The sequence below is a fragment of the Nerophis ophidion genome, linkage group LG28, assembly GCF_033978795.1.
Source record: "Nerophis ophidion isolate RoL-2023_Sa linkage group LG28, RoL_Noph_v1.0, whole genome shotgun sequence".
Taxonomy (NCBI): Eukaryota; Metazoa; Chordata; class Actinopteri; order Syngnathiformes; family Syngnathidae; genus Nerophis; species Nerophis ophidion.
Genome location: NC_084638.1, coordinates 16,866,694 through 16,892,957, shown reverse-complemented (window position 1 = coordinate 16,892,957; position 26,264 = coordinate 16,866,694). Strand labels below are relative to the sequence as shown.

General features: G+C 39.8%; 2 protein-coding genes and 5 non-coding genes across 11 annotated transcripts in view; 3 read left to right on the top strand and 4 right to left on the bottom strand.

The window, feature by feature from the left end:
• Positions 1-26,264, bottom strand: part of LOC133545299 (gastrula zinc finger protein XlCGF57.1-like) — a 229,705-nt gene that overhangs the window by 161,369 nt on the left and 42,072 nt on the right. The gene's annotated exons all lie outside the window — the stretch shown is intronic.
• trnak-uuu (transfer RNA lysine (anticodon UUU)) lies at positions 7,291-7,363 on the top strand. Its single transcript has one exon. It is a non-coding gene; the product is annotated as a tRNA-Lys (tRNA).
• Positions 7,973-8,045, bottom strand: trnaf-gaa (transfer RNA phenylalanine (anticodon GAA)). Its single transcript has one exon. It is a non-coding gene; the product is annotated as a tRNA-Phe (tRNA).
• trnae-cuc (transfer RNA glutamic acid (anticodon CUC)) lies at positions 11,712-11,783 on the bottom strand. Its single transcript has one exon. It is a non-coding gene; the product is annotated as a tRNA-Glu (tRNA).
• trnal-uag (transfer RNA leucine (anticodon UAG)) lies at positions 12,760-12,841 on the bottom strand. The gene has a single exon. It is a non-coding gene; the product is annotated as a tRNA-Leu (tRNA).
• trnad-guc (transfer RNA aspartic acid (anticodon GUC)) lies at positions 12,969-13,040 on the top strand. Its single transcript has one exon. It is a non-coding gene; the product is annotated as a tRNA-Asp (tRNA).
• Positions 17,422-26,213, top strand: LOC133545335 (zinc finger protein OZF-like). The gene is made up of 2 exons (XM_061890816.1): positions 17,422-17,878; positions 23,029-26,213. The coding sequence occupies exons 1-2, from the start codon at positions 17,752-17,754 to the stop codon at positions 24,417-24,419; spliced, it is 1,518 nt and encodes a 505-aa protein (XP_061746800.1). The 5' UTR covers positions 17,422-17,751; the 3' UTR covers positions 24,420-26,213.

Sequence of the window (26,264 nt, the reverse complement as noted above, 5' to 3'; positions counted from 1 at the left end):
TCTGACGGCATTTAAAGTCATTTTTAAAAACGACTGCTAATCCTCCTCCTTTTCGGCCGGACGACCGCGGGGAATTAATACAGGAACACTCCGGAGGCAGAAGTTCATTAAGAGCGGCGGACTCACCGACTCTCAGCCAGGTTTCTGTCAAACAGAGGAGGTCCAGTCCGCGGGAGACGAATAAATCCTTCGGGATAAATGTTTTGTTGGTCAAGGATCTTGCGTTAACAAGACTGAACTTAACGGGGGCCGGCGGGTCCAAGGCCGCTACTAATCCAGGTGGGGCCCGACACAGAGCCCGCAGGTGGCGGGAATTCACGCCGCGTCTCCGGGGGCGGGGACAGCAGGAGCGAGGCGGGCGAGCTTCCCTCTGCAGACCGACAACAGGCACAATCCAGGACCCGGGGGAATCCAGCGAACGCGGGTGCAGGAAGAGACCAGGTACCGGACCATACCTCCTTCGGGAAGCCACGGAAAGGCGGGCCAGGAGTGCCCTAACTCTCACCAGCTGGCCGCCACGATTGCCGCGGCGCCGGTGGCGCTTTCGCCGGGGGGGAGGAGCCAGTGGGCGAAAAAGGAAAGGAGGAATCCGGCCAGGTGAGAACGCTGACTTGGACGTCGAAAAACCAACGTCGAAGTTGATCATGTCCGTGTGAGAGGGACACTGATCCAACAGTGTTTGGCGATCATACACCAACAGTGAGTCGACAGGGACAACAAAAAACGTGAACAGCACAAAAACAAACAGAACTGACAGCGATTGACGGCAGGCCATAGCACACACTGGCGCCATCTTGGATTTTCGTAAGTCAACAACATCAACAAAACTCACCTTTGTGATTTCATTGACTTTATCGTTGCAAATGCACCTGCAGGTTATCCATACATTGTATAACAGTGCAAAATATTGCTCATTTGTAGTGGTCTTTCTTGAACTATTTGGAAAAAAAGATATGAAAACAACTAAAAACGTGTTGAAAAATAAACAACTGATTCAATTATAAATAAAGATTTCTACACATAGAAGTAATCATCAACTTAAAGTGCCCTCTTTGGGGATTGTAACAGAGATCCATCTGGATTCATCAACTTAATTCTAAACATTTCTCCACAAAAAAAGAAACCTTTAACATCAATAGTTATGGAAAATGTCCACAAAAAATGTAGCTGTCAACACTGATTATTACATTGTTGTTTTTTTTTTCACGGTTGATGAACTTACATTCATATTTTGTTGAAGTATCATTCAATAAATATATTTATAAAGGATTTTTGCATTGTTGCTATTTTTAGAATATTTAAAAAAAAAACCTTGGCATACCTTCAAGTACCCCCAGGGGTACGCGTACCCCCATTTGAGAACCACTGGACTAGCAGAATGAAGACCATATACAAATTATTACACACACATGTTTTCTTAAAAATCAGCAAAATAGCATTTTTTCAAAACAATAGTTTTGACCCCATCTAGGCATTTACCTAACAAAATGCAAAATGTTAATTCAGTGCAAGTATTTAAAGTTACTTTTAAATTACATGATGGAGTAAAAAGATGTCAACAAACCTGCTCTGTGTAGCACAACTCGAGGTTTGAAAACAGCATTCAGTAGTTCTTGTTGTCGTTCTTTTTCCTCTTTCATCCGAGAAAGTTCTTCCTCGTAGTCTGCTATGGTTCTTTCAAACAGTCCAAATATTTCTTCAACGACAGAATTTAGTCGCTGTTCCATCAACATTCTCAGCTTTCTGACTTGACACATTTTTTTTAAACAAACAAAACCTGCGTGTTGCTAACTTCCGGCGTTTCTTCTTCGCTGGTTTCTCTCTGCAACGCTCAAAAACGCACAGACTTAAAGCTGATTTCAAAAGTTGAATTTTTGTGTTTCGCCTTGATTGCCAAAGAGTTCCTCTGTTCTAAATGTTTTGGTGCAGAGTTTGCAGTTTTATATCTGTGGTGAGTGTGTCGTCTGGGGGGGATGAGTTCCTTTGTTTGTTTGTGATTGGCCCATCGTTGCATATCTTTAGACCACACCCCTCTGACTGGGGGTGCTGCTTCGGAATGTAGACCCCCCCCCCCCCCCCCCCAAACCTTTATTTATAAAGTTCAACATTGACAAGCATAAACATATGAACATACAAACCCCGTTTCCATATGAGGTGGGAAATTGTGTTAGATGTAAATATAAACGGAATACAATGATTTGCAAAATGATTTTAACAATACAAAATCATTTTTGGAACAATTTGCAGAACCTTTCAAAATCATTGCTGTATCAGAGACATGGATGGATACAAAAAACGGAATGGACTAGAAGGATATTAACTCAATTATATTGATAGATTAAATAAGAATGGAGGCAAAGTTGCTGTGTATGTGATGCAGGACTTCCATTACAGGGTGGTAAAAAACATGTCACTAGCTATTGACAATGTTTTAGAGTGTATAACCATTGAGATATGTCAGGAAAGACGTAGAAATGTATTGATCAGTTGTATATTTAGCAGTGGTCCCCAACCACCGGGCCGCAGAATAATTTTTTATTCATTGATTTAATAAAAAAATTAAAAAATTAAAAATGGATTTGGCTAAAGGCTAAACGCTTCCCAACTCCATCTTTCTACCTTGACTTCTACATTATTAATTGAACACATTGCAAAAGATTCAGCAACACAGATGTCCAGAATACTGTGTAATTATGCGATTAAAGCAGACTACTTCTAGCTTGGATCGGGCTGGAAAATAATGTCTGCTACAACCCGAGATGTCAAACATACGCGGCATCATACGCGTCATCGTACCGCGACGTTTTCAACGCGACACTTCACGGGAAATTTAAAGTTGCAATTTAGTAAACTAAAAAGGCCGTATTGGCACGTGTTGCAATGTTAATATTTCATCATTGATTAATAAACTATCAGAATGCGTGGTCGGTAGTAGTGGGTTTCAGTAGGCCTTTAAGGGAACATTCAATGGAATCAGTCAAAAATAAAAATATTTATGTGGAGACTTCAATATAGATCTCTTGAAAACCAATAAGCAAAAGATCTCATAGATACAATGTATAGTATGATTTTGTATCCCCAAATCACAAGGCCAACCAGAATTGCAAGTCACAGTGTTACACTTATTGATAATATCTTCACTAATGTCTTTGATAATAACACAACAAGTGGACTGTTAACAAACGACATCAGCGACCATCTGCCAGTTTTTACTATTTATGATGGGAACTACAGGAAGAAGAACATTGACAAAAAGACATTTCAAAGACCATGCACGGAGGAAAGAATAATTTCCTTCAAAGAGGATCTGAGGAAACAAACTTGCGACAATGTATACAATGAAGATGATGTAAATGATGCATATGGGAATTTTTTCAACACCTTTGTAACACTTTATGATAAACATTGTCTTTGGAAAGAACTTAGTAAGAAGCAAAAGAAATACAACCAACCATGGATGACAGAAGGACTGAGAAATTCTTGTCACAAAAAAAACACATTCTATCGAATATTTATAACACAGAGATCTATAGAGGCAGAAAATAAGTATAAGAAATATAAAAACAAGCTAATTGGTATACTACGAACATCTAAAAGGGAATACTACAGTCAATTATTAAACAAGAACAGAAACAACATGAGAGCAACATGGGGCATCCTAAATAGCATCATTAAAAATGTTGCTAAGACAGATTACCCCCAGTACTTTCTGGATGGAAATACAAAAAATGACAATATGAACCAAATAGGTGAACTTTTTAATGACTACTTTGTTAATATCGGAAAAAAACCTGGAACAAAGAATTCCAAATGCAGATGATGGGTCAGTTGAGGACTTGAGTGAGCTCATAGACAGAAAACCCAATTCCACGTTTCTTAAGAATGTGACAAAAAAAGAAATAATCAAAATTGTAAAAAATTGTAAATCCAAGACCTCAACCGACTGTCATTGAATAGATATGGTAATGATAAAAAAGGTTATAGAAGATATTTCAGAACCTCTGACATATATCAGCAACATATCATTTCCAACCGGCAAATTCCATGACAAAATTGAAATGGCAAAAGTCGTACCAATTTATAAGAATGGAGACATACACCAGTTTAATAAAGACAGACCAGTTTCATTACTTCCACAATTCTCCAAAATCATGGGAAAACTATTCAATAGCCAATTAGATATATTTATCAACAAAAGTGGGACACTTGTGGGGAACCAATATGGATTCCGAGCAAATATCTCAACATCGATAGCATTAATCAAAATAACAGAGGAAATTACCAATGCAAAAATGGTAAAGAATTTGCGGCCGCAGTGTTCATGGACTTAACAAAAGCATTTGACACAATTATTCATGATATTTTAATACAAAAATTAGAACGATTTGGTATCAGAGGTTTGCTCTTGAACTGAGTAAGAAGTTATTTAACCAACAGAAAGCAATATGTGAAGATGGGTGAAAATATGTCAGCATGGCTAGATATACCTTGTGGTGTACCCCAGGGATCAATACGGGGACCAAGATTGTTTAATCTTTATATAAACGACACTTGTAAAGTTACAAAGGACTTTGTTAGTTTTATTTGCAGACAACACAACTGCTTTCTGTTCAGCAGAGAGAACACACAGAAGATAATACAAATAATAACGGAGGAAATGAACAAATTAAAAAAATGGTTTGATAAAAACAAACTATCTTTGAATCTCAGTAAAACTAAAATAATGCTGTTTGGTAACAGTATAAAAGAGCATCAGACACGAATACAAATAGACAGGGTTGACATTGAAAGGGTAAAAGAAACCAGATTTTTGGGAGTATTGATAGATGATAAAATTAACTGGAAATATTATATACAAAATATACAAAATAAGGTGCCAAAAAAAATTCCAATAATGAATAAAGCAGAATAAGTCCTGGGACAAAAATTACTTCATATTCTCTAATACTTGCTAGTGTTACATATCTGAGTTATTGTGCAGAAATATGGGGAAATAACTTCAAATGTGCGCTACACTCGTTAACCGTGTTACAAAATATATCAATTAGACTGATACATAACGTTGGATATAGAGAACATACAAACCCTTTATTCATTGAGTCAAAAATATTAAAGTTTGATGATTTGGTAAAATTGCAAACAGATAAAATGATGTACAAAGCAAAATATAACTTGCTACCAAAGAATGTACAACAATTCTTACCAACTAAAGAGGAGAAATATAACCTTAGAGGAAAATCTAATTTAAAACATTTGTATGCACGTACAACACTTAGAACCTTTAGCATATCAGTATGTGAAAATAAATTATGGAATGGATTAAGTAAAGAAGTTAAACATTGTACTGATATGATCCAGTTTAAGAGGTTGTTCAAATTAATAGTGCTTACAAAGTACAAAGAAGAAGAATTATGAGAAACACTTTCAACCTTATTGGAAATAAGATATTCTTCATCTCAGTATGCTAATAATGACTGAATTAATTAATTACATATTACAAAACTGTTGTATTACTCATTCACATATATAATTTTACTAATTTACTATGAACAAAAAGTCAGTAAATAAATGTATATATTTGTAAACGCTCTGAAGTGGGAAAGGTGTAGGATTAAATAAACTTTGCTTCTTCCTACTCTTTTTTGGACATGATGTAATGTGAAATGGTATAAAATTGTCTGATGTATTAATATGTTGTAAGTATGTTCATGTTCGAAATAAACTAAAGAAAGAAAGAAAAGAAAGAAAGTATTGATCGATTGACTGAGCTTATAATGCAATTTTACCAAGGGATAAAGAAACAGCACAAAGCACACATCAGTCATATTAGATCGTGCATCAAGTCCAATACCGTAATGACATAAAATAGATATTTTTAATTTTGCCAGAGTACCTGGTTGGTTTCACATCTTGTTCAACCACTTACCAGAGGGAACAAGATACCTTTTTTTTCAAAAATCATCATCAAACAGCTGGAAGAAAGGGTAAAGTGCTATGACCCGGATTCGAACAAGCGTCGCTGCGGCCACAACACAAAGTACTAACCACTCCACAATTACAACTGTTAACTATTCCCAAAAATAAAAATTTTAAAAATGCATGTTCCAGTTAGTAGATATTTATTTCAAATGCAAAAAAAAAACCTCCTGAAGAAATCGCACTAAATTTTGTTTCAGTTCAACTAACGAAAACCAACGAGCTAGCCAGAATCTTTTAATCTGTAGTCAGATGCATTATTCATCGTGCCACTAGTCTTACATAAAGAACTGTTTTACTGTAGTACAGCTTGTGTATTGTACACATCTACGCCAAAGGAACACACAGTTTACATTAGGCTTACTACCTAAACAGGGCTTTACTGACTGCTTATGTTGGACTTTAAAATCTAGTGACTTTCTATTTGTTGCAGCCTGGGCCTTTACCAGCTCTACCTGTTGCAGCTAACCTCCACTAAAAATTGAAGCAAAATGCTTCTGGCAAAATTCTGGGGAGCATCCAAGTTGAATCTCTGTCTGGACTGGAGCCTGCTATGCCTCAGACTGGAAGTCTCTCCAGAGAGTGGTGAGGACGGCGGAAAAGATTATCAGGACTGCTCTTCCTCCTATACAGGAGATCGCTAAAAGCCACTGCCTGACCAGGGCTCAGAAAATCTGCAAAGACTCCTCCCACCCCCACCAAGGACTGTTTTCACTGCAGGTCTCTAGGAAGAGTTTCCGCATCCTCCGTAGCAGAACCTCCAGGTTCTGTAACAGCTTCTTCCCTCAGGCCGTAAGACTCTTGAACGCATCATAATTAAATCATCCCCTCAACTCCCCCCAAAATGGATTAACTCGCTGGAATAAAAAAGACAATATAACATACACCCATAAACCTGGATGCATATGAAAAAGTGCAATGTATTTATCTGTACAGTAATCTATTTATTTATATCTGCACCTTATTGCTTTTTTTTTTTATCCTGCACTACCAAGAGCTAATGCAACGAAATGTTGTTCTTATTTGTACTGTAAAGTTCAAATTTGAATGACAATAAAAAGGAAGTCTAAATCTAATCCAACTCAGAGTTGGCAACTTCGGGAGAGGAGCTTCTTTTTCGGTCAAAACCTTCTTTGTTGATGACGATGTAAAACTGGCATAGCTGTCAAAAATGAGCTTTGGATTCAAGCAATTGGCGAGCTTGAGCTTTGACAGTTCCCAGCTTGTCACTGAACATGCTGACTAATTCACCTTCCCCTGAGATTGACAATATTGCTGTTCTCTCAGATGTTCGGCAAATCAGAATTGAGAGGGGCCTGGGTAGCTCAGTCGGCAGAGCATCAGACTTTTAATCTGAGGGTCCAGGGTTCAAGTTTCTGTTCAGGAAACTGATGCTAACTTCCTTACACTTCTCCAAAGACATCCCTTTGCCACACTGCAGCAGTCATTGTAACCTTTATTTCAACTGTATTTATAGTTTTCAACAGCGATTGTTTTTTCTCTATTTCATTTGAAAAACTTAAATCCAAAAAATCCCCCACATCCACTTTAGCTCTGGTGGGAGAGCGTTAAAATGTGATCATCTGAAGGTTTAACCTCAATACCTTAAACATAAATTGTTAGACAGTGTATGTGTATGGAAGTTGTGGTTAATCTTTTGCTGTAGGTGTGTTGGATGCACCCTCACATCACATGAGCCCAGCTTTATTACTCTCAGTTTCAAGTTATACAGTCCAAAAAATACCCCTAAGGCAACAAATTTGTGTTTGAAACAGCCCAATGTAAGGGTCAGTTAAAGACCAAACATTGGCTTAAGGAACGATATACTGTTAAATCACGTAAAGGTTGTCCAAATTGAAAATGGAGGAAAGGTTTGTAACAACTGTTGCTAGGATTCCACCAGCAAGGCTGGCAGGTCAGGGAGACCATTTCAATATTATAAGAGCCTCAGAAGGCTTATTAGTAATAAGAATTGATTGAGAATTTCATAGAGTTGTGCTGAAACCTGGGGTCGAACCAGGGACCTTCAGATCTTCAGTCTGACGCTCTCCCAACTGAGCTATTTCAGCTAGATGAATGACTTTTGGGTTCACATATCCAAATGTAACCAAGGTCTGCCCTATTGGTGAGTTTTGAGGGGTGGAAGAAGGCCTTTCCAAGGGGTCTCAAAGCCTAGTCTAAAGGATGACTGAGCATTTCAGGGTCTCTAAAAAATTTACCAAAATGCTTCTGAAGAATGTTTTACGACTGAAAATGTTGTGATTATTGCAAACATTCGGCAGATTTTTCAGAAATTTTCCAAAGTTCTTAGGGGGCTAATAATTAAGTTTTCAGGTGTAAAAGAACTATGCTTAAAAAAAGGCAGTTTAAAGGGTAAAGTGCCACGACCCGGATTTGAACCGGGTTTGCTGCGGCCACAACATAGAGTACTAACCACTATACGATCACGGTTATATACCTACCCTCCCTGATTGATAATGTGTTTGCTCCCCTGATTTTAATGTTAAACGATCTATTAAAGCGACATTCTGTTTGAACGACATCATGGAACTGAATCTCATTCAGTGTGCTAATACCTAATGTTATGGGAACATTTCTGTCTCATCGAACAAATAAAGTCAATGGACGTCCTCCTTCATCCAGGTCATTGTATTCTCAGGTCATGAAATGGATTTACAACTGGATTGTTCAGTTTGTCCTAGATGACGTTTCGCTCCTTATACAAGCAGGCTTCATGCTGGCATGGCTTCTCAGTCATTAAAGTGGCCTACATGTTTTTCTAGACCTCTCCCTTCATTCCATATATTCATACAGCTGTTGTGGTGGTGTTAACATACAAGTCATTGTCCAAGAGTCTCTTTAAAACCTGAGTTACATGGACTTGGTGAGTGTCACTGTCAGGTGAATAAATCAATATATCGCCAAGGTAGACATTCACGAAATGGTCCAGGAAGTCTCTTAGAACTTCATTGCTAATGGCTTGGAACACGGCGGGAGCATTGGTGAGTCCAAAGGGCATGACCCTGTATTCATAGTGGCCGCTGTGTGTGTTGAATTCGGTCTTCCACTTATCTCCCTCTCTAATTCAAACCAGATGGAAAGCGTTGCGTAGATCCAGTTTGGTGAATATTTTGACCTGTTGGAGTTGGTCGAAGACAGAAGACATGAGGGGAAGAGGGTAACGGTTCTTGATGGTAATGTCATTCAGTGGGCTGTAATTAATGCAGGGTCTTAACGACCCGTCTTTCTTTTTCACAAAGAAGTACCTTGCTCCTGCTGGCGATGATGACGGGCGAATCAATCCAGCTTCTTGGGATGCCGATGTGTAATCGTTCATGGCAGCCCTTTCCGGACCAGAGATGGAGTACAGACGCCCCTTGGGAATAGTGGCACTGGGAAGCAGGTTGATGGCACAGTCGTAGGATTGGTGGGGCGGAAGTGACAGGGCTTTTGTCTTACTGAAGACTTGTTGCAGGTGGTGATAACAAGAAGGAACAGACTTCAGGTCCGGAAATTTAGAGTCTGTGGCAGGATTGGCAGAACAAGGATTAATTTCCTTGACAAGTTTTCCCTGGACAGTAGAAAAAACACAGTTCTTGATGCATTCCCTTCCCCATTCACTGATCTTCCCTGTTTTCCAGTTAACCCAAGGATTATGCTGGTACAGCCATGGATGCCCCAAGATCAGAGAATGGGAGGGTGAAGTAATTAAGTACGGACAAATCTTTTCCTGATGGCAGTCAATGTTCATTTGGACCGGTTAACTGATGTGTGAGATAGTGAAAAGCTCCTTACCGTTGAAAGACCTCGCCCTAATGGTTTTAGCTAGTGGTTCTGACTTGAGTCCTAGTTTCTTAGCTAAACCCCAGTCCATCAGACTCTCGTCTTCCCCAGAGTCTATTAAACTCTAGATCTGTGGCCGTGAGATGCGTTATCGTGACCTTAGTGAGAGTGAGTGGCTTCTCAGGTACCGCCGGAACGTGACTCGCCACCTGGGATCCCTTGGTTGGACACGAAATGACAATATGGCCGCTCTCTCCACAGTAAAAACATCTCCCCTCCATCAGCCGCTTGCGTCGCTCCTCTGGGGTCAATCGGGCTCTCCCTAGCTGCATGGGCTCCTCCTCCAGGTCAGTGCGGAGGTGAGGACATAGCTCCGGGGGTGAACGCTGAGTGGTCGACCCGCTAGGTGCGAAAGGATGGGTAGTTCTTCCTGCCGCAGCCGGTCCTACTCCTCGCTGTCGTTTGAGCTGGGCCAGTCGGTTGTCCATCCGGATGGCGAGTGCGATGAGGGCATCTAGGTTGTCTGGTAGGTTGGGGACGACGTGGCGAAGTTGGTAGAGTGGCCGTGCCAGCAATCTGAGGGTTACCGCTTCAATCCAGACCTTCTACCATCCTAGTCATGTCCATTGTGTCCTTGGGCAAGACACTTCACCCTTGCTCCTGATGGGTCCTGGTGAGCGCCTTGCATAGCAGCTCCCATCGTCAATGTGTGAATGGGCGAATGTGGAAATACTATTAAAGCACTTTGAGCTCCTTAAAAACGGGTAGAAAAGCGCCATACAAGTACAACCCATTTATCATTTACAATTTTGGTCCAAGGGAGCAAGGAGGTCCTGATTGGAAGCTCCGAGTCCCTTCAGAAAGACTTCATAGAGGGCCCTGTCTTCCCACCTGCTTTCTGCGGTTAGCATACGGAAGCGGGTGGCGTAGTCGCACACAGAGCCGCTACCCTGCTTTAAATTGCTTAGCTCTTGTGCCTTCTCTGCTGGAGGACACCGGGTCAAAAGTTTTAGTTAAAGCAGCTTGAAAGTCTGTGAATGAGTGGCAGAGTGAAGAGTTCCGCTCCCACTCGGCAGAAGCCCAAAATCTATACTTGATACACTAGAGTAACAAAAGATACAGTGGTTGGTTAATTGATTGATTGTTCAACCTTGAGCAGTGACCACAGTATCCCTTCTGAAAATTGTGATGCGTGGACCCGGATATACTGCACAGTCCTACAGATATTATAGTACTTAACTACCGTTTGTTGCATTCCTTGAAATTAGGATGCATAACAAGTTTTCAAAAAGGAAAAATTGTTTATTAGAGTCAGTGACTCAAATTCTGTATTGCGGGTTAATTTGAAACCAAGAATATATCTAAAAGATTAGATGGGATTTGAACCTTTTCTTACTGACACATTTGTCAACATTTAATCTTGTTAAGTCCACAGTGTCGGTACCTCTACTGTTGGAAGTTCAGTTCTGCAAAAGAAACAAACGCCTCTACTTTGGGGTGCATTAGTTCTATTTGACAAGGACAAATTATTTTCGTCTCAGAAAACAGACAACTTTCTCACCAGGAAAACATCCATCCATCCATTTTCTACTGCTTGTCGCTAAGCGATGGTATTTAACTCTACGTCTCTATAAAGCTAGGGAGCACATACTGTTAGCAGAGTGGTGCAGCAGAAGCGTGCTGCCCCCATAATCCCGAGGTTGATAGATCGAATCAATCCTCTATCTTGAGTGTTTAAGGTAAAAGGAATCTGCGAGGTTCCACTTACACTGTTCGTTTTCACATCATGATAAGAACACCAATTGTGCAGACTTCACGCCGAAGAACAGTTAAACAATTTTCCTGTTGCCTTTTTTGAAAATGTCAATGTTAATGCTTTGCTTCCAATGAGCATAAACATGAGATGGGAAATCAATTATGAATTGAACGTTCCCAGACAGGGTAGACAGTGATTCCCTGACCGGGAATTGAACCCGGGCCACAGCGGTGAGAGCGCCAAATCCTAGCCACTGGACCACCATGGAGATGACAACTATCCCAGGGAGATGACAATTAACCCAGACACTTGCCTTCTGCCTGCCTTTTTGACGGATGCACAAAGTCCCATTATTTACTATTTCTTCTGTACGGTTGCCGAATACAAAGTCACATTTCTGACTTTGTCAGTTGTACAAAGTCAGAAATGTGTTTTGCAAAAGTCTTTGAGCGGGAACTTTTGTGTCTTAGGAAATTCCTACAGGAATATGGACTTGGACTTGGAAAAAGTATACAATTCTAACAAGAGCGAACAGACGTTCCTTTCTCATGTCCTCTTTTGACTTCTTGGTGTAGTCTGTGTTGAGGTTGAGGTTGTTGTTTCCACACAATGTCACCAGACAGGCCATCTCCCTCCTGCAAGTCGCTCCGTGCCGACCAGCGATACGTCACTGCGGTGTGATCCGAATACAGGAACAAACACATGTGGCCTGAGTGTCTAAAGTAAGGGCTCAGATCTTCAAATGACAGGTTGACAAAAACATACATGTCCACCTTTAGCCATATCAAATCAATTACAACAAAACTGTACATTGCTGTATTGAATAATTGATGTTGAAGATGAATAAATTTGAGCATTTTTGTTTCTGGCACAGATGCCATGGACCTTCCTGAGTCCACTTCTCTTTTGGAAAGTCTACCTTTTTCACTATCCTGGGGCTTCATCCTTATAACTGTGTGGGAAAGTCAGACCAAAAGCCTTTGTAATCTGCATACTTACAAAATGATTCAGGTTGATAAAACATGGTGTATTTACACTTCCACTCATTTTATGTTGTATTTGGACTGCTGCACACATCCTCACCCCGGGTTGTGATATTTTTGATCACATTCCTAGCGTAAAGAACTCTCAAGCTCATGTTTTGGCCTAATTTCCACAAGTTTTCCAGAGCATTCCAAATGAGGACCAAGCTAGATCTAATTGCTTAGGTCAGGAAAGAAACAAGTGGGTTACCAGAACAGAAATGGCTGTGGTGGGATTTGAACCCAAGCCTCCTGAGAGACCAGAGCCTAAATCCAGCGCCTTAGACCACTCGGCCACACAACCACCATAAATGTGTTATAGATGATCAATTTATCGGCATTATGAGATGGCAAACATATGCCATGGCATCACTTTGGTTGTGGCGGGGCAGGGATAGACGTGGATCGTTTACTTGTCCTTAAAAAAAAGGTCCTCGTTAGTATAGTGGACAGTATCTCCGCCTGTCACGCGGAAGACCAGGGTTCGATTCCCTGACGGGGAGGTGATTTTGGTTCCTATTATTTTCATCAGTCAACATCTTCTTCAACTTTGAGCAGTGACCACAGTATCACTCTCTGAAAATTGTATCAATCAATCAATGTTTTTTTATGTAGCCCTAAATCACAAGTGTCTCAAAGGGCTGCACAAGCCACAACAACATCCTTGGTACAGAGCCCACATACTGGCAAGGAAAAACTCACCCCAGTGGGACATTGGTGACAGTGACTATAAAAACCTTGGAGAGGACCACATATGTTGGCAACCACCACTCCCCCCTCCCAAGGGGAGACCGAAAGCAATGTATGTCGAGCGGGTCTTACATGATATTATGAAATTCCAGTCCATAGTGGATCCAACATAATAGTGAGAGTCCAGTCCATAGTGGATCCAATATAGTAGCGAGAGTCCCATAATGTTGTATTGCTTGGACCCAAGGATACTGCACAGTCCTACAGATATTAAAGTACTTTACTACCGTTTGTTGCATTCGTCGAAATTAGGATGCATAACAAAATATCAAAAAGGGAAAATTGTTTATTAGAGTTAGTGACTCAAATTCAGTTTTGCGGATAAATGGTCCCTAGTGTGTGAATGTGAGTGTGAATGTTGTCTGTCTATCTGTGTTGGCCTTGCGATGAGGTGGCGACTTGTCCAGGGTTCCCCTGCCTTATGCCCGATTGTAGCTGAGATAGGCACCAGCGCCCCCCGGGACCTTATAAGGAATAAGCATCAGAAAATGGATGGATGGATGGGATTAATTTGAAACCAAGAATATATGTAAAGGATTAGAAGGGACTTGAACCTTTTCCTACTGACAAGTTTGTCAGCATTTAATCTTTTTAAGTCCACAGTGTCGGTACCTTAACTGTTGGAAGTCCAGTTCTGCGGAAGAAACAAACGTCTCTTCTGTGGGGTGCATTAGTACTATTTGACAAGGACAAATTATTTTCGTGTCAGAAAACAGAGACAGGTTTCTCACCAGCAAAACATACATCCATCCATTTTCTACTGCTTGTCCAAAGCGATTGTATGTTAATCTATGCCTCCATAAAGCTAAGAAGCATATACAGTTAGTAGAGTGGCGCAGCAGAAGCATGCTGGTCCCATAACCCAGTCGTTGATAGATAGAAGCTATTCTCCACTATCTTGAGTGTTTTATGTGAAAGGTATTTGCTAGGTTCCACTTACACTCTTGGTTTTCATGTGACCTCATTTTCAACTTCATCGTCATTGTCATCATCATTTTGAGAATACATAAAACTGTCAACATTTTCAATTAAACTACCAAAATTCAACATGTTTGCTTTGTACCATGTCCATGTTTAGTACTCTCATCATCAGGCAACAGAGACAACACAGTTTTGTGCACTTTTCTGGTTGCATGATATAAATCCATAAACCTGCTAAATTTCTCCTTTCGGTCTGCAGAGCTGGCACTGAGCGCCAGGACGGACAGAGTTTGCGGTGTCTTGGCTGGATGAGCAGGTATCGGACACCTCTGTCTTCTTGGACGTGTCCTCGCTCATCCATGCGGACTGGACACTGGACGAGAGTTGGTTGGCGATCGAGAGTGGAGTCCGCTCTCTTGGTTGCTTTGTTGGGTCTGCTCCTGTCTCTGGCCATGCTCTCTCCACCCCAGCGGACGACGGCGTGGAACACCGCAGAGGCCACCACAATGTATATTTTTATTTTACTTTTTATTCATTGCTGTATGTAGAAGTGGCTGGTTGCATCAGTTCCGCTACTTTAATGTCTTTCATGTCCTTTGTGTTTTTTGATGTTTCTCTCTTACATGAGTGTAAGAGGGATGTGTACTATGGCTATGAGTTAGTTTTTTTTCCCTTGGCCTCAGTCTGGACCCCCTCTCCAGGGGCCCAGGCTTGGAACACATTTTTTCATTTTAATCTTTTATTTTTTTCCCCCATCTCCCCCACTTGTTTACCTGTATCTCACCTTTTTTGTAAGGGGCGCCGGAAGTTGGCAGAACCGTCAACAATCCTGTTCTGTCTCCCTGTAATGTTTGTCTGATCTTGAATGGGATTGTGCTGAAAATTTTAATTTCCCCCAGAGGGATTAATAAAGTATGTCTGATTCTGATTCTGATAGCTCATGTGAACGTGTTTCGTCATTTAACACGACAACGACCCCCTCTTTCAGCGTTGAGAGTCTTTGCAACTTTGATTTTCTTTCTCCCTGCAAACTTTAAATTTTGTGACCAAGAGCCTTGGGTGTCCTTTTTACCACACGTTTTTTCCCCCTCAACCCCTTGTCCATCATTGTCACGTTGAGCCACACTGTCCTCCTGTGGCTGTTTATGTTGGTCAGCGCAGGTGTGTGCTCCCTCCTCCTCCATTTGGAAAAGTCAACCCACGCGCAAGTCAAGTCAAATAGTCACAAATACATTGGATTTGTCAATATTTGTGTGCACATATTTAACAATGACCATTTTTGTATTATTGCTGCTTCCATAAACAACTCGGGTTCCAGTGAGGCAGTTTTTGACTTAGTGTAGCGGTAAAGTCCTGAACTATTACTGCTACTGGTTGCCGAATATAAATGAAGCAAGTTTAGACGTTTGCAGCAAGCTAATAATTGATGTCCAGAATTGTGTTCATGTTTAACAAAAATATTTATTATCATAAAGACTCGTTATAAAACTTTGTAACAAAAACGGAAAATACAAATACTAGCCTGGCTCAGTCAAAAACTGTTGAGCCTCCACTCAGCAACACCTGAACAGGATTTCAGCTCCTCCCTAAATAGACTGGCACTTGGCCTTGAGCCAACCCCTTCAGTGATGTCATGAATTTGACAGACAAAAAGAGTATATGGCTCTAACAACTGTCATCTAGCGTATTGGGCTTGCAACTGTAAATAAACTTTCTTGTAAATGATAATATTATACTAATAAACAAGATGTAATTAAAGGACAATAGTTATCATTACAGTATCATTTTAAATGTTGCAATAAAAATTGAGATTTATTATCACAAACAATATTATTACCACACACAAAAGCGCCAAAAAGTGGGAACGTTGAGAACAGGTATCGATTTCGGGGTACCGGAATTTGTGCCGTATCGGTTGAACAGTGCACGGTACCCATCCCTACCAGCAAGTGTTGTTGTACTGGAAACTAATTTACAATTAGTTACATTTAATTTTCATCACACACAATACTCCACTATGGAATTGTTGTTAAATTAAAATGAGAAACAAATCCATCTTTGTACAGCAATGGTTTGAAAAAGGCATTTGGTCGCTGATGCACTTATTGAGTGATTAAGGTATTTTATTATAGTAGAAGCATTTAAGTCTCACCTTAAAACTCATTTGTATACTCTAGCCTTTAAATAGACTCCCTTTTTAGACCAGTTGATCTGCTGTTTCTTTTCTTTTTCTTCTATGTCCCACTCTCCCTTGTGGAGGGGGTCCGGTCCTATCCGGTGGCCATGTACTGCTTGCCTGTGTATCGGCTGGGGACATCTCTGCGCTGCTGATCCGCCTCCGCTTGGGATGGTTTCCTGCTGGCTCCGCTGTGAACGGGACTCTCGCTGCTGTGTTGGATCCGCTTTGGACTGGACTCTCGCGACTGTGTTGGATCCATTGTGGATTGAACTTTCACAGTATCATGTTAGACCCGCTCGACATCCATTGCTTTCCTCCTCTCTAAGGTTCTCATAGTCATTATTGTCACCGACGTCCCACTGGGTCATTATTGTCACCGATGTCCCACTGGGTGTGAGTTTTCCTTGCCCTTATGTGGGCCTACCGAGGATGTCGTGGTGGTTTGTGCAGCCCTTTGAGACACTAGTGATTTAGGGCTATATAAGTAAACATTGATTGATTGATTGATTTGAAGACATCATCAAGTACAACCTGCAAATAGAAAAATATACAAAACAATATATATATAAAGGTTTCGTTCAAAATATTCTAATTACAGCATTCAACGTTTTTCAATTATTTACTATTTCTTCTGTGCTGTATTTTCTGTGGAACAAAACAAATAGTTATAACTTACTTGCAAGCTTCCATTCTTCCAAACACAAAGAGTTCATTTAATGAAAAAAGACAGAATTGACCGCTAAAATTTATTTTTAGGATGTTTTGCAATTTAAATTATTTATTTAAACTGTCAGAATTCTGAAATAAATAACTTATTATAAAATAATACAACATCGATGTATTTTCCATTTAAGACTGCTGAACACATCTTTCAGGTTTGTGTACAGATCTGTGCGGTTTCATAATGAACACCGTATTTTTAATAACGTTGGTTTTGGATGTAATGGTTAATGATGACATTGTTATTGAAATACAGATGACACAAAAGAACCATGGTAAGTAAGTGTGGCAAAACAAGTTGGCGGAAGTGACGTCGAGTACGCGCATGCGTGGACCAATCGGGTGATAAAGCAAAGATGGCGTCTGACGGAGAAGTCCTAAACGCGGGCATTATATTTCTGTATTCTTACATATATGTTGTTTAATAGAGTACACACGGTTAATAATTGTTTGTAGCCGGATACATTAGTCTGAGCGCACTTTGACACTTCTCCTGTTTGATACCTCCATTTAAGGTAGCTTGCAGCTAGTTTAGCTGGCTAGTTAGCTTAGCTTGTTAGCTGCTAACAAAGAGACGCGGAAGTTATTTAAACATCGCTAAGTAGGGAACTAATGTGAGTGTAAAGTGTTGTGATTGTGTGAAAATGTGCGAAAGAACGACAGCAAAGTATGAGGAGGCACTTTGTCCAACAAAAGAGGAGGACGAGCGACAACATCAACTACTGGATGTTTATTATAAGAAACATCATCAAGTTGTGTTACACAGAACAGGTTTGTTTACTTCTTACTCTCACATCTTTAATAACTTTATGTGTGATTATTAACACTATTTTTAAATATATTGTGTGTAAGAAATTTGGTTGTCTTGTGAGGATGATGTACATACATTCGTGGTCAAAAGTTTACATACACTTGTAGAGAAAATAATGTCACGGCTGTCTTGATTTTCCAATAATTTCTACAACTCTTTTTGTTTTGTGATAGAGTGATTAGAGCACACATTTGTTGGTCACAAAAACATTCATGAAGTTTTGTTCTCTTATGAATTTGTTATGGGTCGACTGAAAATGTGACCAAATCAGCTGGGTCAAAAGTATATATACATCAATGTTATGTGCAGTATATACATCAAAAGTGGTTAAGTAATGGCTAAATCAGGCTTGAATTAAGGTTATAGAATGGCCTTCCCGAAGTCCTGACTTAAACGTGTGGACAATGCAGAAGAAACAAGTCTATGTCAGAAAACCAACAAATTTAGCTGACCTGCACCAATTTTGTCAAGAGGAGTGGTCAAAAAATTCTACCTGAAGCTTCCCAGAAGCTTGTGGATGGCTACCAAAAGTGCCCTACTGCAGTGAAACTTGCCAAGGGACATGTAACCAAATATTAACATTGCTGAATGTATACCTTTCACCCAGGAGATTTGGTCACATGTTCAGTATACCCATAATAAATTCATAAAAGAACCAAACTTCCTGAATGTTTTATGTGACCAACAAGTATGTGCTCCAATCACTCTATCACAAAAAAAAACAAGAGTTGTAGAAATTATTGGAAACTCAAGACAGCCATGACATTATTCTCTTTACAAGTGTATGTAAACTTTTGATCACGACTGTATATATGTTTGGTACTTGCAACCGCGTGGTTGTCCTTGTTCTGTTGAATTTAACTACCCGTAAAAATAAGTTTCCTATGCCAGTCCATTTGTAGAATAAACTTAAATCGATGCTTGTGCATATTCAGTTATAAAAACAACCCACTATACATAAATATAAGCAGCAATAAAAAATTGCTTTAAAAGGCTTCTACACATTCTATTAAAGGCAGAGACAACATCCATCCATCCATTTTTTACCACTTGTCCCTTTCGGGGTCGCGAAGGGTGCAGGATCCTATATCCGCTCCATTCGGGTGGAAGTCGGGGTACAGCCTGGACAAGTTGCCTTCTCATCACAGGGCAAACACAGATAGACAGGCAACATTCACACTCACATTCAAACACTAGGGCCCATTTAGTGTTGCCAATCAACCTATCCCCAGGTGCATGTCTTTGGAGGTGGGAGGAAGCCAGAGTACCCGGAGGGAACCCACTCACTCAGGGGGAGAAGATGCAAACTTTATACAGAAAGATCCCGAGCCCAGGACCGAACCCAGGACCTTCGTATTTTGAGGCAAAGATACCAGTGTTTCCATATATAGGATTGGTATCTAACAGAACTACGCCTAGGATTGGTTATCTGTATATTAAAACCATTCTCGGGCCCCTGCAGTCTACATATAAACTTAAACATCAGTTTTCTCAGGGTGGCGTGGAAGGTGTTTATCCCTAAATCACAAAAAAGCTTGCTGGCACTACTACCCCTGGCCTTTCTGAGCAGGATTCTGAGACAGTTATTATATGCAACCTAGAGTTTGTGCAATCTCTCTTTCTTGAACCTCACCCAGAGGGGTGCTGTGTACATAGGGGTACAGTAAGCTCTAAACAAGTACACCTTCGCAAGTAATGCCATTTTCTCACCAGCATATTGGCTTGAACATGCAGCATTCTTCTCTGTCTTAGCATGTCAGCATCATCCTCCATCTTGTCATTGATGATGATAAGATTTTGATCCTCCTTGGTCCTACATATCATTACCAAACTCTTTGTCAAACTTGACTCCATAGTGGGAGTAGGGTTGGGTATCATTTGAATTTGAACGATTCCGATTCTTTGTTTCGATTCCGATTCCTGACGATTCTCGATACCGATTCTTTCTTTTAAAAAAAAAAAGGCAGGGTAAAAAAAACGTTTAGGATATTTTAAATGAGCTAGCTAACCTACAGTCTTTCTGAATGAAATAGTCTGACATTCTCCATCAATTTTAATTATATTAGCTTGTTATGAACTTTACTATAAATTCCTCACAGGGCTGTTTTCAACTACAATATATAAATCTCAAATCTATGAACTTGAATATAAATATTATAATTTATGAATACATTTTCACAGGGGTACACTTTCATCAACAGAGCTTTATTTTTGAAATCCTCATGAAAACACATTTACAAATAAGTGTGTGATGCTGCAGGAAACCTCATGAAAATACATTTACACACACAAGTGTATGATGCTGCAGGTATTTAAACATGTTACTGTGCTCCCACTGATGGGCTAAACTGGTGCAGAAAAGCAAATAAACAATAAGAAACAACTTGCAAAACCCAGCAGGTACAGTATAAAATCAGAGACAGTTCTTCAGGCAGGATGCGTGAGCGTTCTGGACAGATAGTGTCTCCTGTCGAAGACGGGACACGCATTTATTTGTACTCCATGAACTCGGAGGTGCTTCATCATGTTCGACGTGCACCCTCCTAAGCACGAAACAGTCCTGTCGCACGTGTTACATTTCGCCGATATTTCATTTTTTTTAGTAAAATAAAGCCACACTTTCGACCGTTGACGTCCGATATCCGTGCTTGACTGACTCGCTAGGCTACATAGGCTCGGCTATGCTAACACTTCCGGCGGTGGGCGCTTCTTCGTTGGTGTTCAGCGGCTTCTTCTTCCGGGTCGGCGGATTTATTATTTTTTTCCGGTTGGCGGACTGGGTATCGAAACTAGGAATCAAAATTTTAACTTTTGAACGATTCCCGGAGAATCGGAAAGTTAGTCCCGGTTCCAATCGATAATCAATACTCGATACCCAACCCTAAGTGGGAGCATATGTTAAAGGGGAACATTATCACAATTTCAGAAGGGTTAAAACCAATACAAATCAGTTCCCATTGGCTTATTTTATTTTTCAAAGTTTTTTTCAAAATTTTAACCATCATGGAATATCCTGAAAAAAGTTAAAATTAAAGTGCCTGATTTTCGCTATCTGTGAAGCCACCGTCCATTTTCCTGTGACGTCATCCAGTAATGCCAATAGAAACAACATGCCGGATAGCACAGCAAGATATAGCGACATTAGCTCGGATTCAGACTCAGATTTCAGCGGCTTAAGCGATTCAACAGATTACGCATGTATTGAAACGGATGGTTGGAGTATGGAGGCAGATAGCGAAAACGAAATTGAAGAGGAAACTGAAGATATTGAGCGAATAGCTATTGACGCTATTCGGCGATCGCCTTCTAACCAACGATTGAGTGTCGCACAATATCCATACATCTCTGTGCCATGTCTGCCTTAGCATCGCCGGTAAAATGTGCAGACCAAACGATCGGGACTTTCGCATTTTGTGACACTGGAGCAACTTAAATCTGTCGATTGGTAAGTGTTTGTTTGGCATTAAATGTGGGTGGAGTGAAAGGTTGAATGTAAATTTAGTTTCAAATGTACATACAGCTAGCCTAAATAGCATGTTAGCAACGATTAGCATGCAGTGCTAATCGATGCTAAATTAATTCAAATTACAAATGATGATGATGTCCCAAATGGTAAAAATGTGTAATAACTGAACTAAATCAATAACGTCACTATGGCAACCCATCATCCTGTTCCTATTGCAGTGCTGGAAAGGATGCATGCAGTGCTAATCGATACATTGTTTTGTAAATGTAAAATACTTCTTTGTGGTCTACATAACATGTGATGGTGGTTCTTTGGTCAAAATGTTGCATAGATGATGTTTTACAGATCATCTTCAAGTCGCTTTCTGACAGTCGCTTCAGAAATCGCCGTATTGTGGGCGGTCTTATTTACTTGGCTCACCTTCGACAGCTTCTTCTCCCCGTCATCTTTGTTGTAGCGGTGTAGCGTGCAAGGACGGGAGTGGAAGAAGTGTCAAAAGATGCAGCTAATTGTTTTATTGACATTCAGACTTTACTTCAATCAACAATGAGCAGCATCTTCTCATCCGTGGCTCACTAGTCCCACAGCAACGCCGGGAATGTGTCCCGGGAAAAACCGTCCAAACGGAACTCTCTAACAACCAAAGTTCTTTGGGTGAATTATGTATATTCACTGTACCGGTATGTTTTAGTCGTTTCATGGGTAAGTGTACTGACAGATAAAAGTTAGAACTTTACACTACTTTGTATTAGAAATGGCAACAACAGAAGATGAATGTCCCATAAAAAGAAGATGGAGAAAAAGAAGCTCATTGACTACGGCATCGTCACTGACAACAGTGGCGGTCATGCGCAAATTTTTAGGAATTATGCAGATCCCAAATAAATATCAGCAGGTACCAGAAGGTAAGAAAAGCCAGATAATATGTCTGCTAATAAGTGCAATTTTGTGGTCCTTATACACACACAATAGTGATACTTGTATCTCTGACTACGGTAGCCGTAATGGGCCCACAATCCATCAAGCGGTGCGGCTTCAAAGTTGTACTAAAACATTTGGACATATTTTGAGTGCGGTGTGTAATGTTCTTTATTTTCAATGGAACATTTAAAGTTTTGGTGTTGTTTACTGGCGTCATAGTGCAGTGTACAGGTATCTCTTATGTGTGACTGCCATCTACCGGTCACACTTATCTTTACATCATGTACCAAATGACAAAGGACAAGCCACAGGAGAAGCAGGGGACAACTCACAGCATTCACAGTGAGAAAACTCGACCACAAGGATGGCGTCATAGCAGAGACAACAATACAGAATACAGATTTACACTGTAAACGACCTAATCTTTTCTCCAAGTTTATACATCAGTAACTGACATAAAAATCACAGGGGGCGCTGGAGCCTATCCCAGCTGCACTCATGCAGAAGGGATTTTATCACAATTTCGGTTTTAGGCCATATTGCTTATCTCTCGTAATAAGTGTTATTTTCCTGTGAATAATGTTGTAAAGAGTAGTGTGTTTGTTTTCAGGCCAATTCATATAATAACTTGTTTTTTAAGTACTTGTAAATGTACTGAATGCCTCATTTGACTGAGCAAACCTGGACATTTCTCACGCATGTTTGTCATTTTGTGTCCTGCAGACGTCTGCCAAGAACAATTCCTGCCTGAGAAACCGGAGTGTAGCTCCAAGATGGTGAAGAAAGATCCATCAAAGAAGAAGACCAAGCGCCACACACCCTCAGACGTCTCCTTTTCTTCTTCGACACAGACCCTTTGCTGTAAAAAGGAAGAAGAAGAGGAAGAGGAGGAACACAGCATCAGTCAGGAGAGAGAGCATATTGAAGGACTGGTGGAGTTCCCAGTAACTTGTGTCCCTGTGAAGAGTGAAGATTATGAGGTTGTAGGTGAAAACGAGGAGCCTCCAAGCAGCAGCTCAACACAACACATGACAACAGAAGCTGATGGAGACCACTGTGGAGGATCACAAGCAGACAAGCTCTTAGCTCCACTATCAGATAGTGAGGACACAACGTCACACTCTCCTGACACTGATGATGAAGACTCTAAAGATGATAAGACATGTCACACTGACAACACTCACTTGAAATGTTCTCACTGTGACAAAACATTTAAATACCATTGTCATCTGAAAACACACATGAGAAGACACACAGGAGAAAAACCTTTTACCTGTTCAGTATGTGGTAAAGGTTTTGCAGAAAGTCAGAGTTTGAAAAAACACACAATATTACACACTGGAGAAAAATCTTTTATATGTTCAATCTGTAGTAAAGGCTTTGTACAAAGTTGCAATTTGAAAGTACACATGAGAACACACACTGGTGAAAAACCTTTTATCTGTTCAATCTGTGGTAAAGGTTTTGCACAAAGTTCATGTTTGGACAAACACAGAACAATGCATACTGGAGAAAAAAAATTTATTTGTTCAATCTGTAGTAAAGGTTTTGTTCTAAGTAACAAATTGAAAACGCACATGAGAACACACACTGGTGAAAAACCATTTTCCTGTTCATTCTGTGGTAAAGGTTTTACAGTAAGTCAATATTTGAAAGTACACTTGAGAACACACACTGGTGAAAAACGTTTTATCTGTTCAATATGTGGCAAATGTTTTGCAAGAAGTTCATGTTTGGAAAAACACAGAACAATACACACTGGAGAGAAATCTTTTATCTGTTCAATCTGTAGTAAACGTTTTGGACAAAGTAACCATTTGAACGTGCACATGAGAACACACACTGGTGAAAAACCTTTTTCCTGTTCAATCTGTGGTAAAGGTTTTACAGAAAGTCAACATTTGAAAAGACACAAGAGAACACACACCGGTGAAAAACCTTTTTCCTGTTCAATCTGCAACAGAAGCTTTTGTGAACGATCAAACCTTGTAGCACACAGGAGAACACACACAGGAGAGAAAGTGTTGAGTTGCAGTGTGTGTGGTGAAAGATTCTCTTATAAGTACCAGTGTAAGAAACACAAGTGTGCTGGTGAGAACAGCAGCAGCAAATGAAACTGCAGGATTTGAAATAAACTGTCAGGATTTAAATTTAGACTTTCTAACAACATCAAAACATAACATGTGTGACATTGCTGTTGTGTAACAATCTTTTTAATATGCTTATACATTTATAGATGAGATATTTTATTATAGTGCTTTTATTCAGTCAAACACATGCATTAATATGCAACATTGTTTACTTTTGTTAAAATATTAACAGTACAATACATTTTTTACATACAATAAACATTTTATGTGTGTATATATTGATAATACAATTTTAGACTTATTCATAATACTGTTTGTATACGTGTTTGAAATATTGAAGTATTACATAATGTTATTTCTAATTGTTAATGATTCCATAGATTAGCACCTTTTATATGATATACATATTCACTGGTTCACATCTGAAACATCTTCTGGACCACTTCAGGAAGCATATTATTATTTACTTTATACATCATTTGAACAGTTGTCTTTTATACAATTTTAAAATGTGCAACTTTATGAATCATTTGTTGGGTCTCTATTAATCCATTTTATTAATGATTTGTATTACTCTTTTGTAATATGATGATTGTGTTGTGATTATTTTATATGTATGTACCCAGACCTTTATGCAGTATAAAATTTAAATGAAATGTCTGAATTGTTTGTGGAAGGATGGTTTTGTTTTTACAAACATACATTTGTGGATAAAACAAAAATTCCCATTATCGTGTTTTAAACATTTTTTTAATTTTTTTAACATCCCCAAAACAATATCAATATTAATCAAAGTTTGGAGTGTCAGTTAAAAGCCAATTTTGTACATCGTCCTACAGAGATTTACTTGTCATACATTCATAGAGCTTCTCCGTTGCCGAGAGCAGAAATTGGCGTTTTATCCCATTTTAAGTCACAAATATATCAGATTGTATTTAGAATACCAATGCTGGATATTTTTATGGACACTTTATGGACGATTCTAAAGTGATAAAGGTGTCCTTGTTTGTCTAAAAGACATATCACCGACCGCTAGCAAGCTTTGTTTGTCTTCAGCCAGGTGGCTAGCTAGCCAGTCGCTTCCTCTCGCCTTGAACTTTAAAGTTTGCTATTTTCGGCACAATTTTATCCGCTAAGTTAATCGCTTTTGATGTTTGTGAGTTGACAACTGTTGTTTTGTCGGAGCTTGGTATTTTAATAATCGCACGTTTGAAATGCTGTTTCTATAGGCCTCCTAGTGCTGATGCTCTGTATCTGAAGGAGTTACGTGAGATGTTTGACAGGATATCAGATGAGAATAGAGAAATCTACTTACTGGGTGATATGAATGTTGACTGGCTGGGACAGGGGTGTACAAACAAAAATAATTTACTATCCATTTTAAATGCTTGCAATTGTCATGATCTGTGGTCTAGATCATGTTTTGTTTAGTTATGTTCTGTTAGTTTTGGACTCCATTAGTTCCTGTTTGTGTGCACCTTTGTTTGTTTTACTTACCATGGCGACCAATTAGTTTTACCTGTCTCGTGTGTTCAGTACGCACCTGCTCTAATCTAGAGACTTTTATTCAAGCCTGTTAGTCGGCATGGTTTCATTGCTGTTTAAATTGAAACAAGGTGTGCAGTGAGGGAGACCCTGAGGCTGCACTGGATTTATTTATGTTCATGTACATGAGTGTTGTGGACAAGCATGCCCATTTGAAAAAGTTTTCAATCAAAACTGAGTCCGCCCCATGGATTGATAATGGACTTAGGAGTTTAATGACAGAACGAGACATGGCTAAGAAAGCCTAAGTCAACTCGGGTTTAATTGATGACAGGCATGAGTACTGTTCCTTAAGAAACCAGCTCACAAAGTTAAACAAACTGA